The following is a 12,891-nucleotide window of genomic DNA, read 5'->3' as shown; positions in this document are numbered from 1 at the left end:
GGCTGTTTACTTTCTGTTTGATTTTCCTATAGAAAATAAATAGTGCTGCAACAGGAGGAGATTTTTATTATTATTATTCCCAGGCTATCGGAGCCACCAAATTAGCTCTGCCTAATCGAATGCAGCTGTTTCCTGTGCACTCAACAACAGGCCTGTTGCTGCACCTCCCAGAGGGTTTATTTAAATAGGTGAGATCCGGATTTCCAGAGAGAAACAAACAGCGCAGGGTGGCACAGCCCTGCAGCCCCCCTGCCCAGCGCTGTCTCTGCCACCTCTGCAGGGTCTCCTCTGTCACCAGGACAGGGCGGGGATTGCTGCACACACCTGCCTGAGCTCTTCAGCTGGATTAGAGCACACATGCACCAAGGGCAAATGTCCCCATGTCCCAACAGACTGCATTTCTTTACGTCCAGGGACCCTTTCTACAAGGTGAATTTAAATTTGGGTGGACATCAAACTTCTGGGTTCAGCAAGGCTATAAAACAATTCAATAAGCAACTGGTACTAATTCCTTTTTACTGCTATTCAGCATTTGATCAGGCAGAAAACAGGCTTGAGGGTGGTGCCCGTAAGGATTTGTGATGTGCAATGCAAATTTCCCCAAATCCTCTCACTGTGACTGGGTGTAAGGGGTGTTGGATGGGAAAGGCAAGGTGGGTGCTTTCACCATCCCAGATGTGCTGGCTTTCCCCTGCTGTTCCACACTGGTTCTCTGTCCCTCTTTCTGTGACCCAGGATGCAGTTGGGAGCTGTGGTTGCTCTTTAGACCCTTGCTGTTCTGCTTTAGAGCATCTCTCCCCCACGCCCCTTCCCCCCAAGCATCACCATTCACACAACTCATCACTTTTGCTCTTAGCAAAAGAAACATTTGGTGGTGTGTGAACTCTTGGGTGTTAGTTACAGCCTTTTTGGGTGCAGTTATGTGACATAGCAAAGGTGATGTGGAGGTTCCCAACACCGAGTGCCGGTGCTGTGCCCATCATGGCATTGTGCGAACCCTACTGCATGCAGCACCACTGACCCCAGGCAGGGAGCTACACTAACAGCAGTTTTCTTCATTTGCTTTTTTGGATTTGTTTTCTGCTCTCTCACCTCTGCAGGGTGGGAGCCACCAGAGCCCACATGTCCCTGGGCCTGGACCTTGCAGGGACAAGCATGACTGAGCAGGCTGAGTGACAGTGCTCCACTGCTCCTGCTTGCTTCTGTTGCTCAAGCAAGTGTGAAGCAGAAGCATTTCTTGTGCTTGCTGCCAGCACTGGCTCTGCTCCTTGTCACTGCTGGTGCATGGTGCCCGCAGGGCAGCTCCCAGCCTTGGGCTGCTGCAGGGACCACGTGTAGCTCGGAGATGCTGCCAATGTCACACAGGAGTTCTGGTTCTGGGTGCTTGGGTGAATCTTTTCCTTTTCTTCCTCTTTTTCTTTTCCTCTCCCTTTTCCTTTCCCTTTTTCTTCCCCTTCTTCTCTTTCTCCTCCTCCTTTTCTCCCTTCTCTCTCTTTTTCTCCCTTCTCTCTCTTTTTCTCTCTTCTCTTTTTTTCCATTTTTTTTTCTTCTCCTTCTCTTCCTCTTTCTTGGTCTCATTCTCTTCCAGCTTCTCCCATTACCCAGCTGCATTCTCTTTGCAGCTGGTACCCGTCAGCACATTATAATGCTGCTTATAAGGATTCTCAGTCCTCCAGCCAATGCCTCTGCCCCAGACACCCCAATGGGCACCGTGATGGGGATGTATAGGTTTAACAAGCACCCCCTGGGCCTGCCATCAGCGTATCGGCAGGCAGCGATGGCGGGCAGGCTGCAGCCAGGCCCCGCAGGCCGCGGCCATTTGGGCGCAGTGCTGGTGGGACCCCACACTGTTCACACCTCCACAGGCTGGCCGAGATGAAAGAGCCGCACGTCTGGAGATGAAAGAGCCGGCAGGGAGAGGCCGGGAGGGGAGGGCAGCCCAGCAGTTGGCTTCCCTGTCATCTCCGCTGCTGAGCTTTCCCAGGCAGAGCCGTGTGGCCATGGTTTAGCCGCGGTGAGGCCCGAGCGGTGGGACAGGGCTTGATGTCAGTCTGGGAGGAGCGCAGTGGTCCATCGGGCACTGCTGCTCCCAGTCCCTGTGGCTCCCATCATTGTGCAGAGGCCCCGTGTTGCAGCATCCCCGTGCTGCTCCCATCCCATTTCATCACAACTGCAGCCCTGCATTTTGCCTTAGCAGAAAAACTGTGATTTTCTACTTAGTCCCTCTTATTGTCCCCAATTTGTGCCCAGCTCTTGCTAACCCGCATGTGCTTGGAGCAGGAAGAGCTGCTGCGCTGCTGGGCGTGCCTGTGGGCAGCAAAGCAAAGGGAAGAGCAGCACCAAGCAGCACTCATAGCTGTGCTGTGCCGTACCATACTGTGCTGTGCTGTGCCATGCGGTGCTATGCCAAGCTGTGCTCCCATCAGCTCCACTCAGGGCTTTGGGATGCAGCTGTGGCTCCTGCAGCTCCAAGATCAACTGGCAGCTGCCAAACAAAGGCTCGAGCCTTCTGCTGAAGTATTTTTTTCCATAATTGTGTTTGCCTTCATGGTGAAGCCCAAGAAAGTGAGAGAGTGTGAATCCTGAATATCTACAGCACTTCCAGTGGCTCTAAGAAGTCTGTTTCCAAGGGCTGAAATTAGGCTGGAAGTGGGAAGGGGAAGGCACCAGCTTGGTCTTGGGTCCTTTGATTCCTACCAGCCCGTGGGAGAGGGTGACAGCCCCCAGGCTCCAAGCAGTGTGTGCCACCCCATGCACCGAGCCAGCCTTGGTGGGGTGGAGTTTTCTGGGCAATTTGTAGTGATTTATGGTTCTGTGCTGACGGTGAGAAAATCTTGCTGCTTTTCCCAAAGAGCAGGCAACACTTGGCAGGAGGGCTGAGTGCTGCTTTGGATGGGATGCCAGCAGGAAACATGGGATTTGAGCCATGGGGGTCCAGGAGCCCTGACAGTCCCCTATCCCCCCCAAGACTCCCCAAAATTTCACACGTGCCTCTGCAGCATTCAGAACTGGCCAGAGATGTGGAGCCAGCATTATGGGGTGAGACTGCCTGTTTGCATCAGTATGTGCTGAGTTTGGGAGCACCGGGGTCACGCTCTGTGCTGAAGTCCTGGCAGCAGATCCCTAGAGGAGATCACAAAAACCCTGATCCTTCTGGGACTGCTTGGTGCTGCGGAGGACAGGACAGCATGATCCATCTCTGCCTCCGTTGCCCAGGAGCTGCACAGTCAAACCCCATGTGCCACGTACATGTGCTCCTGGGATGTGTGTGTCTTGTTGTCCCCTGTTGTTCCCAGCCCAAAGCAGGAGTCGGGCAACACTGTGGAGCACATTGGGTCAAGGCTGTGCTGTCCCTGTATTAGTCATAGGGGCTACTTGCATCAGACCAGCTTTTCATATTGATTTTTCAATGCCTCCTCTACCATCTCCACTCTTGACTCTGTGTTCTAGCAGGGCACAGAATGCACCAATGTGGGTACCCTTTGTGCGATCCTTGGACAAAAGCTGGGGGAGCAGCAATCCTGAGGGGAATCAGGCTCAACACAAACCTAGTGGATGTCTCCCAGGCTGTTGGGGACACTTCACTTCAAAGGTCTTGGTAACCTCCTGCTTTTGTGAGGTTTTCCCCAGTGCCTCATACAGAGTGCTGGGACCAGAGGCCACTGTGCTGGCAGGTGTGCACACAGTCCCAGAAGGACTGAGACCTTCAGGACTGGATTTTGTCTTGCTTTGCACTCTGAGGTTTAGCCTTGAAGACCAAACTGCGTATTACTTTCCCCTAAGACTCCACCTAGGTACCTGATTATATTGCACTTTTCATTTTTGTGCATCATTTCAACATGTAAGTGCTTTTGGGCTGATGCTCTAGGGATGGCTGCCAGCTTCCAAGGAAGGCATTTGAGCCCTCTGGCATTGCAGGTTCAGCAAGGCTTTGGGGACCAGCAGAGAGTGCTCAGTAGTGATAACGATGGAGCCAAAGAAGTCTCTGAATTAGGATTTGCAAGCCCACGGCTGTAATGTGCTCGTTGCTGCATGGACTGAACTGAAAAAGCTGTGGGGGGCAGGGAGGCATTCACTAAGTTTTCACTTAAGATTTTTAAACTTAAAATGTTGCATATGGAGTTAATTTTCATTGGTTGGTTGTTTCTTAGCCTGTTTGAAACCACATTCAGTCAGACCTCAGGCAGAAGATTTGGGGCCAACCTCTAAAATGATTTCCCCATTTGTGTCTCCTGGCTGGAGTCCAGGTCTCCCAGCAGGTTTGGGGCCACTGCATTGCCCAGGAGCAAGTGTGCTTTCTTGGATGCCACCATGCATTTTCCACGCTGGACCCATGCAGGCCCCAAGCACAGTACTGGGGACGAGCAGCAGGGAGCCCAACTGGGGCAAAGGCACAGTGTGAGCCCTCCTGGCCCATCCTCACTCGTGGCAGCAGTGTGATCACCTCTGCTCTGCCTCCCTGGAGAGCACCAGTGGTTTCAGGGCCTTCGCAATTTGGCCAGCGATGGGAAGGCCAGGGACGATGGCTGGGAGGACAGGGCTCCTGGCCATGCCCCCGGCTCAGCTCTGCACCTCCCCTGTGCACCAGTTCCTGCCACATCCGTGCCAGCTGCTGGGTAAGGATTGCATTTCATCTCACACAAAACTTCCCTCCTGTGAACTGGCTTCAAGTTGTGGCTCAAAAGCATTTCTGAACTGCATCCACGGGGTGGCCTGCGTGCTGACCTCTGCTCCCTGGACATGATGCTGCCACGTTCTGTACAAGTATGCTCTGTACAAGTTGCCTGCCTGCTGCTGCAAACCGCTGGGCACATGTGTGAGCCAACATCCCACAACACAGCTCTGCCTGCCTGCAACACACACACTCTGCTCCGGAGTGAACCGAGGGCTCCTTGAAACCAGTGCAGAAATGCAGTGGGGGACAGCCTGCATTTATCATGCTTTTGCTTCCCTCTGAATTTCAGTCCTCTGGCACCGTCAGGCCAAACACGATGACGCAAGTCAGACTGCAGCAATTGAAAAGAGACTTCTTAAAAGCGCAGCTCCACAGTGCAGGAGAGCAGCTGCAGGTGGCTCAGTGCAGAGAGAGTAGCCAGGCCACATGGAGACATCCCACTGGGTTTAGTTCAATTCCTGTGCCAAGAAGGATACACCAGCAGCTCTTTCACTGCATCACAAGGAGGCAGCGAAGCCTCTGGAAGTGTTTTGCCCACAGCCTGTGACAAATGATTTTGTGGTCTTAGCCAGGATCTAATAAATGTGTGATGCCAAACCCACCTGCCTCTCTGCAATGGAGCCGTGGTTGTACATCTGGGGGGGAGCTGCCTTCACAGCCGGCTGCAGAGTGGGTGCAGGGGGAGACAAGCAGGGAAGGAAGCAATAAGGGGAGGGGGGGGAAACATGGTGTAAAAATAGGCGTGTGTCCCTCCTTCCTCCTGCTCTCCTCATCAGACACAATGATCTGGTTGAGGCTGCAGGGCTACAAATGAACCAGGAGCTCCAGGGGTTTCCCAGCAATGCAGGAAAGCAGATGTATGTCCAGGGGTGTGAAACCCTCGTGGGTTGTGCTTCTGAAACCCGCTCAAGGATTCAGGACTTGCTGTGGGCACCTCCCAAAACCAATTTCTCCAGCTAACAAAGGTCTCCAGCCCAAAATGGGACAGATGATCAGGTAAAGAAACCAGGGAAACTCCTTTCCATTCCGGATCTCTGCTCTAGAGTCTCTGTTATCTCAGCTTCAAGAAGCTGCAATGAGCAGAAGCTCAGGTTTCTGCCCTTGGCAGGTCTCCTTTAACTAACAGATTGGGAAAGGAGGACATTACTCCAACTGTTCATATTCTCAAGCAGTGCCTGCTGGCATCCAAGGAAGGCATAGGAGCCATCTCCTGTGCTCATCCTGCTGTCCTGCAGTCTCACTCACCCTGCTGATGGTTTTCCCATGGGTCTCACAGACTTGTGATGCTCTCCCAGCCCCGCTGAGCAGCTGCTGGGAGTGGGTGGGGTGGGCAGTGTGGCAGCTACCAGGAGGGAACCTGAAGAGGATTCCGGGCCACGCAGGCTGCGTTGTGCTTTGCTCAGCAGCACAGGACCCTGCGGGGTGCTCAGGAGAAGCCTGGAGCAGCCATGGTGACACTGGCGGTCAGAAGGGCTCTGCCAGCTGGGCATCCCCTCCCTTGGGGACAGCCCAGGCAGTGTGCCCAGATGGAGCAGTGCACCCATACCCACAGCTCCATCAGTCCCACAATGGGGGAACAGGCAAAGAGTCTCCAGGAGCTGCCCTTGCTCGAAAGCCCCATCCCCCTCTAGCACTGGTGGGGCTCACCGTGGTCCCCACAGCACCAAGAGGACGGCTGGCCCCGAAGCCCCTGCTAAGTGCTTGTTGGGTTGTTGTTTTTTTCCACTCCTGGGAACAAACCGTCAGCTTTTGTTGGCGAACAGACTGTAGCTTTCATGTGAAAAGGTTAGTACAGTATGTTAGTTCCTAATGAGGGGATAATAGAGTCTGATTCTCACACCCCGGGGACTGCGAGGTGACAGCAGCACGGGAGAAGGGCATTTAACACCTTCATCCTGGGAACCTTTTCCCTCTGCAGCTGGCGTCCCCCCCGCCTTGCCCAAAGAGGGGAGGAGGAGCGCATCGCAGTGCCTTTACCCCCACGTCGTGCTCCATCCCGGCGGCACGCGCTTCCTTCCGGAGGGAGCAGCCTGGGAAACAACTGGTCAACAGGCCAGGGTCCGACCCACACCACCAGCTGCTGGTGTCACAGTGCTCTGCACTGCCCAGTCATGAGCAGCCCGGGGAGAGCAGGAAGGCTACTGGATGTGCCCTGTGGCACTGCGGTCCCCACAGCCGTCACCTCCTGCTGTGTCTTGGGACACAAAGCAGGGCTGGGGCTGTCAGAACAGCTCAGGGTTAGACCTGGAGCTGAGGATGGATGTGTCCTGCACAGCCCACCACAGTACAGCCTGCTTGTCTGGCTAAGAGCATGTAAGGCCGCTGCTACCTGGGCTTGGTAGCTCTTGAGAAATCAAGATTTCTGCCTAAAATCCATCTGTACTGCTGCAGCAGCATAGTCAGACAGGGGATGAGCCCTGTAGATGTCCCCATCCCAGGATGGCTTCTGCTGTGGGGCTGCGAGCCCTGGGCACTCACGTGCCATCCCAGCACACTGCGGGTGCTGCTCAGCATTCTGCTGTGCCGGACTGACAGTTCCCTGCAGGGCACAGAGCAGCGTTGGTGCTTTCCAAGTGAAGGGGCTCGAGATGGATAACCCCCAGCTGCTGTGTTTATCCAGTTAGTTTAATTCAGACTGCCCGCACAGGGCGTTGGAATGTCCTCGGAGCAGGAGAGACCAGTTCTGCCAAATTCCACCCCCACGGGATGCCAAATTACAGTGTCCTCACACGGGCTGTCCCTGCGATCCCAGCCTTGAAGGGCACAGCACTTTCCCACTACCCAGCAATTTCTGAAATTGCAGATTTTCATGGTAACCCTTTCTTGGGTGTCAAGAGCATTAGCGAGCAGCACAATTTGTGACAGGGGCATCTGTGAGCAGTTGTGGAACTGCAGCACAGCACTATTCTGTGATGCTGACCTGACTGCAGGTCTGGTGAACAACAGCCACCTTGCTGTATCATGCAGCAGCTCAGGAGGGTTTCCTTGGTTTGGCTAATTTCTCATGCTGAGGAAGCATGTGGAAGCAACCAGTTCCTGAGGCTCCAGCAAGACCAAGCATGGTTTGCTGCTCTGGCCTCATGTCAGGTGGGGTGAGTCCAGAAGGAATTCCCACCTTGCGTGGGCTTCCTTCTGAAACTGTTTCTGGGACATCCTCTTGGAGAAGACCCACAAGAGCTGGCGGTGCCCCTTAAGCTAAGATGCACATGTTCATTCCCTGCAAAGGTGGTGTTCCCCCTGAGATCCTCCGTGTTGAAAGTGTTGCCAGAGTCCATCTGCAGCCGTTGCATCACATCACTCAAACCTTACAAAGGTTTCTGGCACCAGCCTGCTTCTCACCGGATTCCCTTCTTTTTCCACTCTTGTTCCACCAAAGGCTTCTTGTAGGTTTGCAGCCCCTGAGACAGCACATCCCATGCACTTTATGTGGTCTGTGCATGTAAACAAGGTGCTGAGGGATTTTTGAGGCTGATAATCTAATTCTGTGTCTGATAAAGTGCAGAGGGCTGGTGTCTGAGTGCTGCCAAGAAGGGGCCCTGTGGTGGTGCTCACCCGGTATCAGCCATCACAGTGCTGGGTATTGAGGGGACCTGCAGAGAGGCAGATCAAACCCTGTGCCCCTCTGCTCATTTGCTGTGGTTGAGGAGTCCCGGCACTCCCTGCAGTGCTTGGCTTTGTTTCTCTGCTCTTTTGTGCTGTTTTGTTTGTTCTTCGCTCTTTGAAATAGCACCATGCCAACTCTGGCCTTGCCTGGTTTTACAGTAGCACTGCTTGAAGGGTTCCCATGTCTCAGCTCAGAGCTCACACACAGCTGATGGCAGTGAGGCAGATTCACAGCAGTGGGCAATCTGAGGGTCTTAGAGGCCGTGCTCAGGGTGGCCCCGAGCCTGCCTCCCCATTGCACCGGGGCAGCCGCACGCTCAGAAGGTGATCTGTGCAGTTTGCAATGCCCCACGTCCTCAGGATGCAGCCCCGACCCACAGCTCCAGGCAGTGCAGGCAGGTCTCCCACCCTGCTGTGTGCATTCGCATCGCTGCAGGCTGAGGGGAGTCTTTCTGGGTCACACTGTGCGAGGCTGTTCACACCAGAGGAGATGTTTTCCAGCTGAGATCGCCTGGGCCTGAGAAGCAGACATTCCCTTGCTTGAGTGTGCTGAAATGTTTAATTAGAGTTTAACAGCAGCCTGGGAAAAAGGTGTCTTGTCATATTTCTGGGCTGCGTTTTGTTTTTTAACTGCTTGCCTTCTACACGCACAGCCGAGGGAGACCCGCGGCACAATAAGTCCTTTATGTGCCTCTCCCTGCAGCTCGCCCCGACCCTGAACTTTCCCATCAGCTGCTGGCACTGTGCCCTCGCTCATGTGCCCGGGAGGGAGTCAGCACGGGGATGGGAGCACGGAGCGGTCGGAGCTCCTACAGCCTCACCCTGCACCCCAATTTCCATTCAGGTGTTTTGGTGCTGGAGGAGAGAGTGTGCCTCCGGCTGTGCTTGGGTGGACAGATGAGCCCAAGGTTTCCTGCTCTGGAGCATCCAGTGTTTGGAAAGCTGGAGGCCGTGGGGACACAACGCTGTAGCCGTGCATGTGGCAGGACGTGGGGCACTGCAGGCAGAGCGATGGCACCCAGGGATGCAGTGCTGGTTGGTGAGAGATCTACGTTTGGGTAATCCTGAGAGCAGCTCAAGTAGATGTGAGGTTGCGTGTGTTAGCACAGCCCCCAGTGGGGACACAGCCCCACGGCGAGGAGCAGAGCCCCAGCCCTGCCTGGAGCCAGCAAGGCTCCCACCCCCCAGCCCAGCCGCCATCCTGGCCACAGTGACCCTGCCACCATCCCACAGGAGTGGGGAGGAATGCAAGGAATGGGTGCACACCACCCTTCCCCAGCATAACCTCCAAGAGCCCAGCAGCGCTTACCATTCACAGGTGTTGGGTTTTTTTGAGAGGTGAAATTCAGGTTTTGCACATGCTGGCTGATGCCATGCTGCTCCGTGAAAGAGCAGAAACAGGCGCTGCAGTGGGGCTGCATCACTCCTCTCTCCATCTGTCTCCCTCTCCAGACTCTCTCCTCTCCAGTTTGCTGCTGAAACCATAGACAGCAAAACCCCTGGACCAGAAAAAGCCTAAACTGCCACTAGTTGATCTGTTATTACCTTTCTTTTACCCTTCTGTGTGTGTGACACAGCATGCAGTGTGTGAGCTCCCTGGGTGCCCATCTGTGTGCTGGGTGTGCTCACGCACCACTGATGTGCATCTGATGGGATCACAGCACCACATCTGAAGGCTGGAGATGGTGGGAATCAATGTGGAATCTCCTGCAGAGATTTCCTGGGGCCTTCTGGCATGGACTCAGTGCTGTAGCTGCTCACCCCCAATGTCTCCCATGCATTTTTCCCCTGTAGGTCTCAATTCCCCCCTTGCGTGGGCTTCCTTCTGAAACTGTTTCTGGGACATCCTCTTGGAGAAGACCCACAAGAGCTGGCGGTGCCACTTTAGCTAAGATGCACATGTTCATTCCCTGCAAAGGTGGTGTTCCCCCTGAGATCCTCTGTGTTGAAAGTGTTGCCAGAGTCCATCTGCAGCCGTTGCATCACATCACTCAAACCTTCCACAGGTTTCTGGCACCAGCCTGCTTCTCACCGGACCCCCTTCTTCCACTCTTGTTCTGCCGAAGGCTTTTCCTTAGGCAGCACATCCCATACAGGTTTATTCCTGTCCTACAGCCATGTCAATCCGGGTTTAGACCTGGAGGCCCATCGGCACTCAGCCAATGGAAGATGTGTTACAAAGGCAGGAGGCCTGTCCCAATTAAATTCCTCCCTGCCAGGGAATAAATTACCATCCCTGGGGATACTCTGGTTGTCCTATCAGTAGATCAGGTTTGGTGAACCAAACCAAAATATCCTCACATAGCTGCTGACTTTCCTAACTGGGTGCAGCTGCAGGAAACCAAAAGGACCACGAGACCATGCCAGGGGCCGAGGTGTGGGGCTGGTCACCCTCCCCCATCCTCCCAGAGCTGCCTAGATGGATCAGGAACATTGGTCTGGATGCTACAATTACTCCTCAGAGCCACTGGTGCTGGCAGCTTCCCCTGCCCTCGAACAGCTTCTGAAGCTCCCACCCCGTCCATGTGCCCTGAAGCCCCATTCCTCTGCAAGGTATTTGTCAGGAATCTGACCCAGAACCACTGGCCTTGCAAGAGGGGTGTACTGAGAATGACTTTCTCCCCTACAAGCGTTGCTGGTTTTGAGCTAACAGAGCAAAAACAGTCCAGAGTGTGGGATTCCTGTACCCTCCATGAAGATGGGGACAAGTCCTGACTCACAGCAGGGAAGATTCAAGTTAGTTCTTTAGCTGTAAGGAGAGCAAAGCCTGCAGACGTTGGGCATCTCCATCAGCAGAGGTTGTTAGACATGATGCAGGCAGAGGGGTAGTTCTGGTCCTCACTGAGAGCCTCTGGTGACACAGTGGCACTTCATATCTGGAACACCTGGACAGCTGCTGCATTGCCAGGGCTGTATCTGGGCTGGGACCACAGAGAGGAGCCCTGGGCAGAGAGCAGCCCTGATGCCATGAGGGGCAGGCTGGGATGCTGATGGGCAGGATGGGGTGGGCACTGCTGAGTCCATGTGGTCAGACTGGTGCTGCAGGGTCACTGGGGCTGGGACAGGACGTGCAGCCATCAGAGAGGAGAAAAGGGCAGCCAGGATAAAACAGGATGTAAAACCTGTCTTGGGGAATCCATTTCTTTGCCCTGAGCTCTTGGCTGATGGAAGATTCTGGCTCAGGAAACAGTCACCAGGGGAGACCCAAAGGACAATGTGGTGACAAATGGCAACCTTGGGAGAAGTGGATCCACTTGGCCAGCCCATGTCCCTGCTCTGGGCTGAAAGATTACGTGAGAGATAGCACGTTCCTGCTTCACAATATCTGTAATGGCAACAATCGCATTTGCAAAGGCAAATATTTGCTCCTTCTTCCCACCTGCTGACCCAGGAAAGCCACCCATTGTGGCAGGCTGTGTACAGGACGGGGTTACGGTTTAATTTTCCAGAGGTGCCGAGCAGCTCCAGCTCCCCAGAGTGCCACCACCCTCACCCATGGGTGACAGCTGAGGGGACGTCTGGCTGTGTTGGTGGCTGCACACATCCGCCAGCTCTCAGCAGTGAGTGCCACCACATCCCCACAGAGCTGCTCCATTGCTGCGGTGGGACCAGGGGTGCATGGTGGTGGCAAACACCTCCAGGCTGAGCTGCCAGATGTCTCGCAGAGCTGAGAGTCGGAACAGAAACCTTCAGTAGGAGGCCTGCGTGAGGTTCTTTCCCCTTCATCCCCAGCATCACTCCTTCTCCTTCTGTTCTGCAAAATGTCAAATCTGCTTTCTGTTTGCTTCTCCTCTAACCATTTTCCACCCATGTGTGGGTATGCTTTCCGCTGCGCTGCCAGGACCTGCTGTGCTCTGCAGGGCTGGAGCTGGCTGTCAGGGCACCTCATGCAGCCAAGCAGAGCCCTGGGCTGGGGGGACTGCAGTTCAAACTGGACACTGGTAATAATTTCTTTCCTGTGATGGTGGTCAAACGCTGGAGCAGGCTTCCGAGGGAGGTGGTCAGTGCCCCAGGCCTGGCAGTGTTCAAGAGGCATTTGGATGAGGCCCTGAATAAGGTGCTTTAAGTTCTGGTTAGCACTGAGGGGGTCAGACGTTGGACCGGAAGGTCCCTTCCAACTGAACTGAGCTGTTCTGTTCTATTCCATTCTATTCTGATCTTAAAAAAGAAAAAGAAAAAAAAAGAGAAAGATACAAAAGGACTGGATGGGCTTTGCTAAATCCAAGACAAGAAAGCTGCTGGGATTTCTAGCAGCAGGACCCTGGTGTCACCCCCATAGAGGGAGCTCATAGCTGGGGCTGCCCCAACTGCACACATGGGCTGGGTGCCAGGTGCCATGATCTGGAGCGAACATGTCAGCAAAACATGAAGAAGCTGAAGTGCATCTGGCTAGAAAGGCCTCGGAGATTATAGGGACGGGAAAAGAGAGCAGGGAAAAGCTTGGCATTAAATAAATTTGCTTGGCACAGGGGGGAATTGGCACAGAGGCGATAGGAGTGGGGGCAGCCAGCATGGAAGCACCAGAGTGAGATGGTGAGACGGGAGGTGAGCACTGCAGGGGTGCTGGGGGTGTTGTGGTCCGGGCTGCAGAGCTCAGCTGGGAGGTGCTGTGA

General features: G+C 54.4%; 1 protein-coding gene across 21 annotated transcripts in view; it reads left to right on the top strand.

The window, feature by feature from the left end:
* EXD3 (exonuclease 3'-5' domain containing 3) overlaps nt 1-12,891 on the top strand; it is a 245,850-nt gene that overhangs the window by 217,672 nt on the left and 15,287 nt on the right. For 17 of the 21 annotated variants that reach the window (XM_031556113.2, XM_031556118.2, XM_019621323.3 and 14 more), the window contains one exon: nt 4,248-5,276. The exons of the other annotated variants lie outside the window; for them this stretch is intronic. In XM_031556113.2, the coding sequence (XP_031411973.1) occupies nt 4,248-4,694 (447 nt within the window). In that variant the 3' untranslated portion in view covers nt 4,695-5,276. Of the gene's footprint in view, nt 1-4,247; nt 5,277-12,891 lie in introns of those variants that run through there. 21 annotated transcript variants of the gene reach the window in all.

This window comes from Meleagris gallopavo, chromosome 19 (genome assembly GCF_905368555.1).
Source record: "Meleagris gallopavo chromosome 19, MGAL_WU_HG_1.1, whole genome shotgun sequence".
In the NCBI taxonomy this organism is placed as follows: domain Eukaryota; kingdom Metazoa; phylum Chordata; class Aves; order Galliformes; family Phasianidae; genus Meleagris; species Meleagris gallopavo.
Note: the sequence above shows the minus strand (reverse complement) of the source record. Positions and strands in the feature narration are given on the sequence as shown.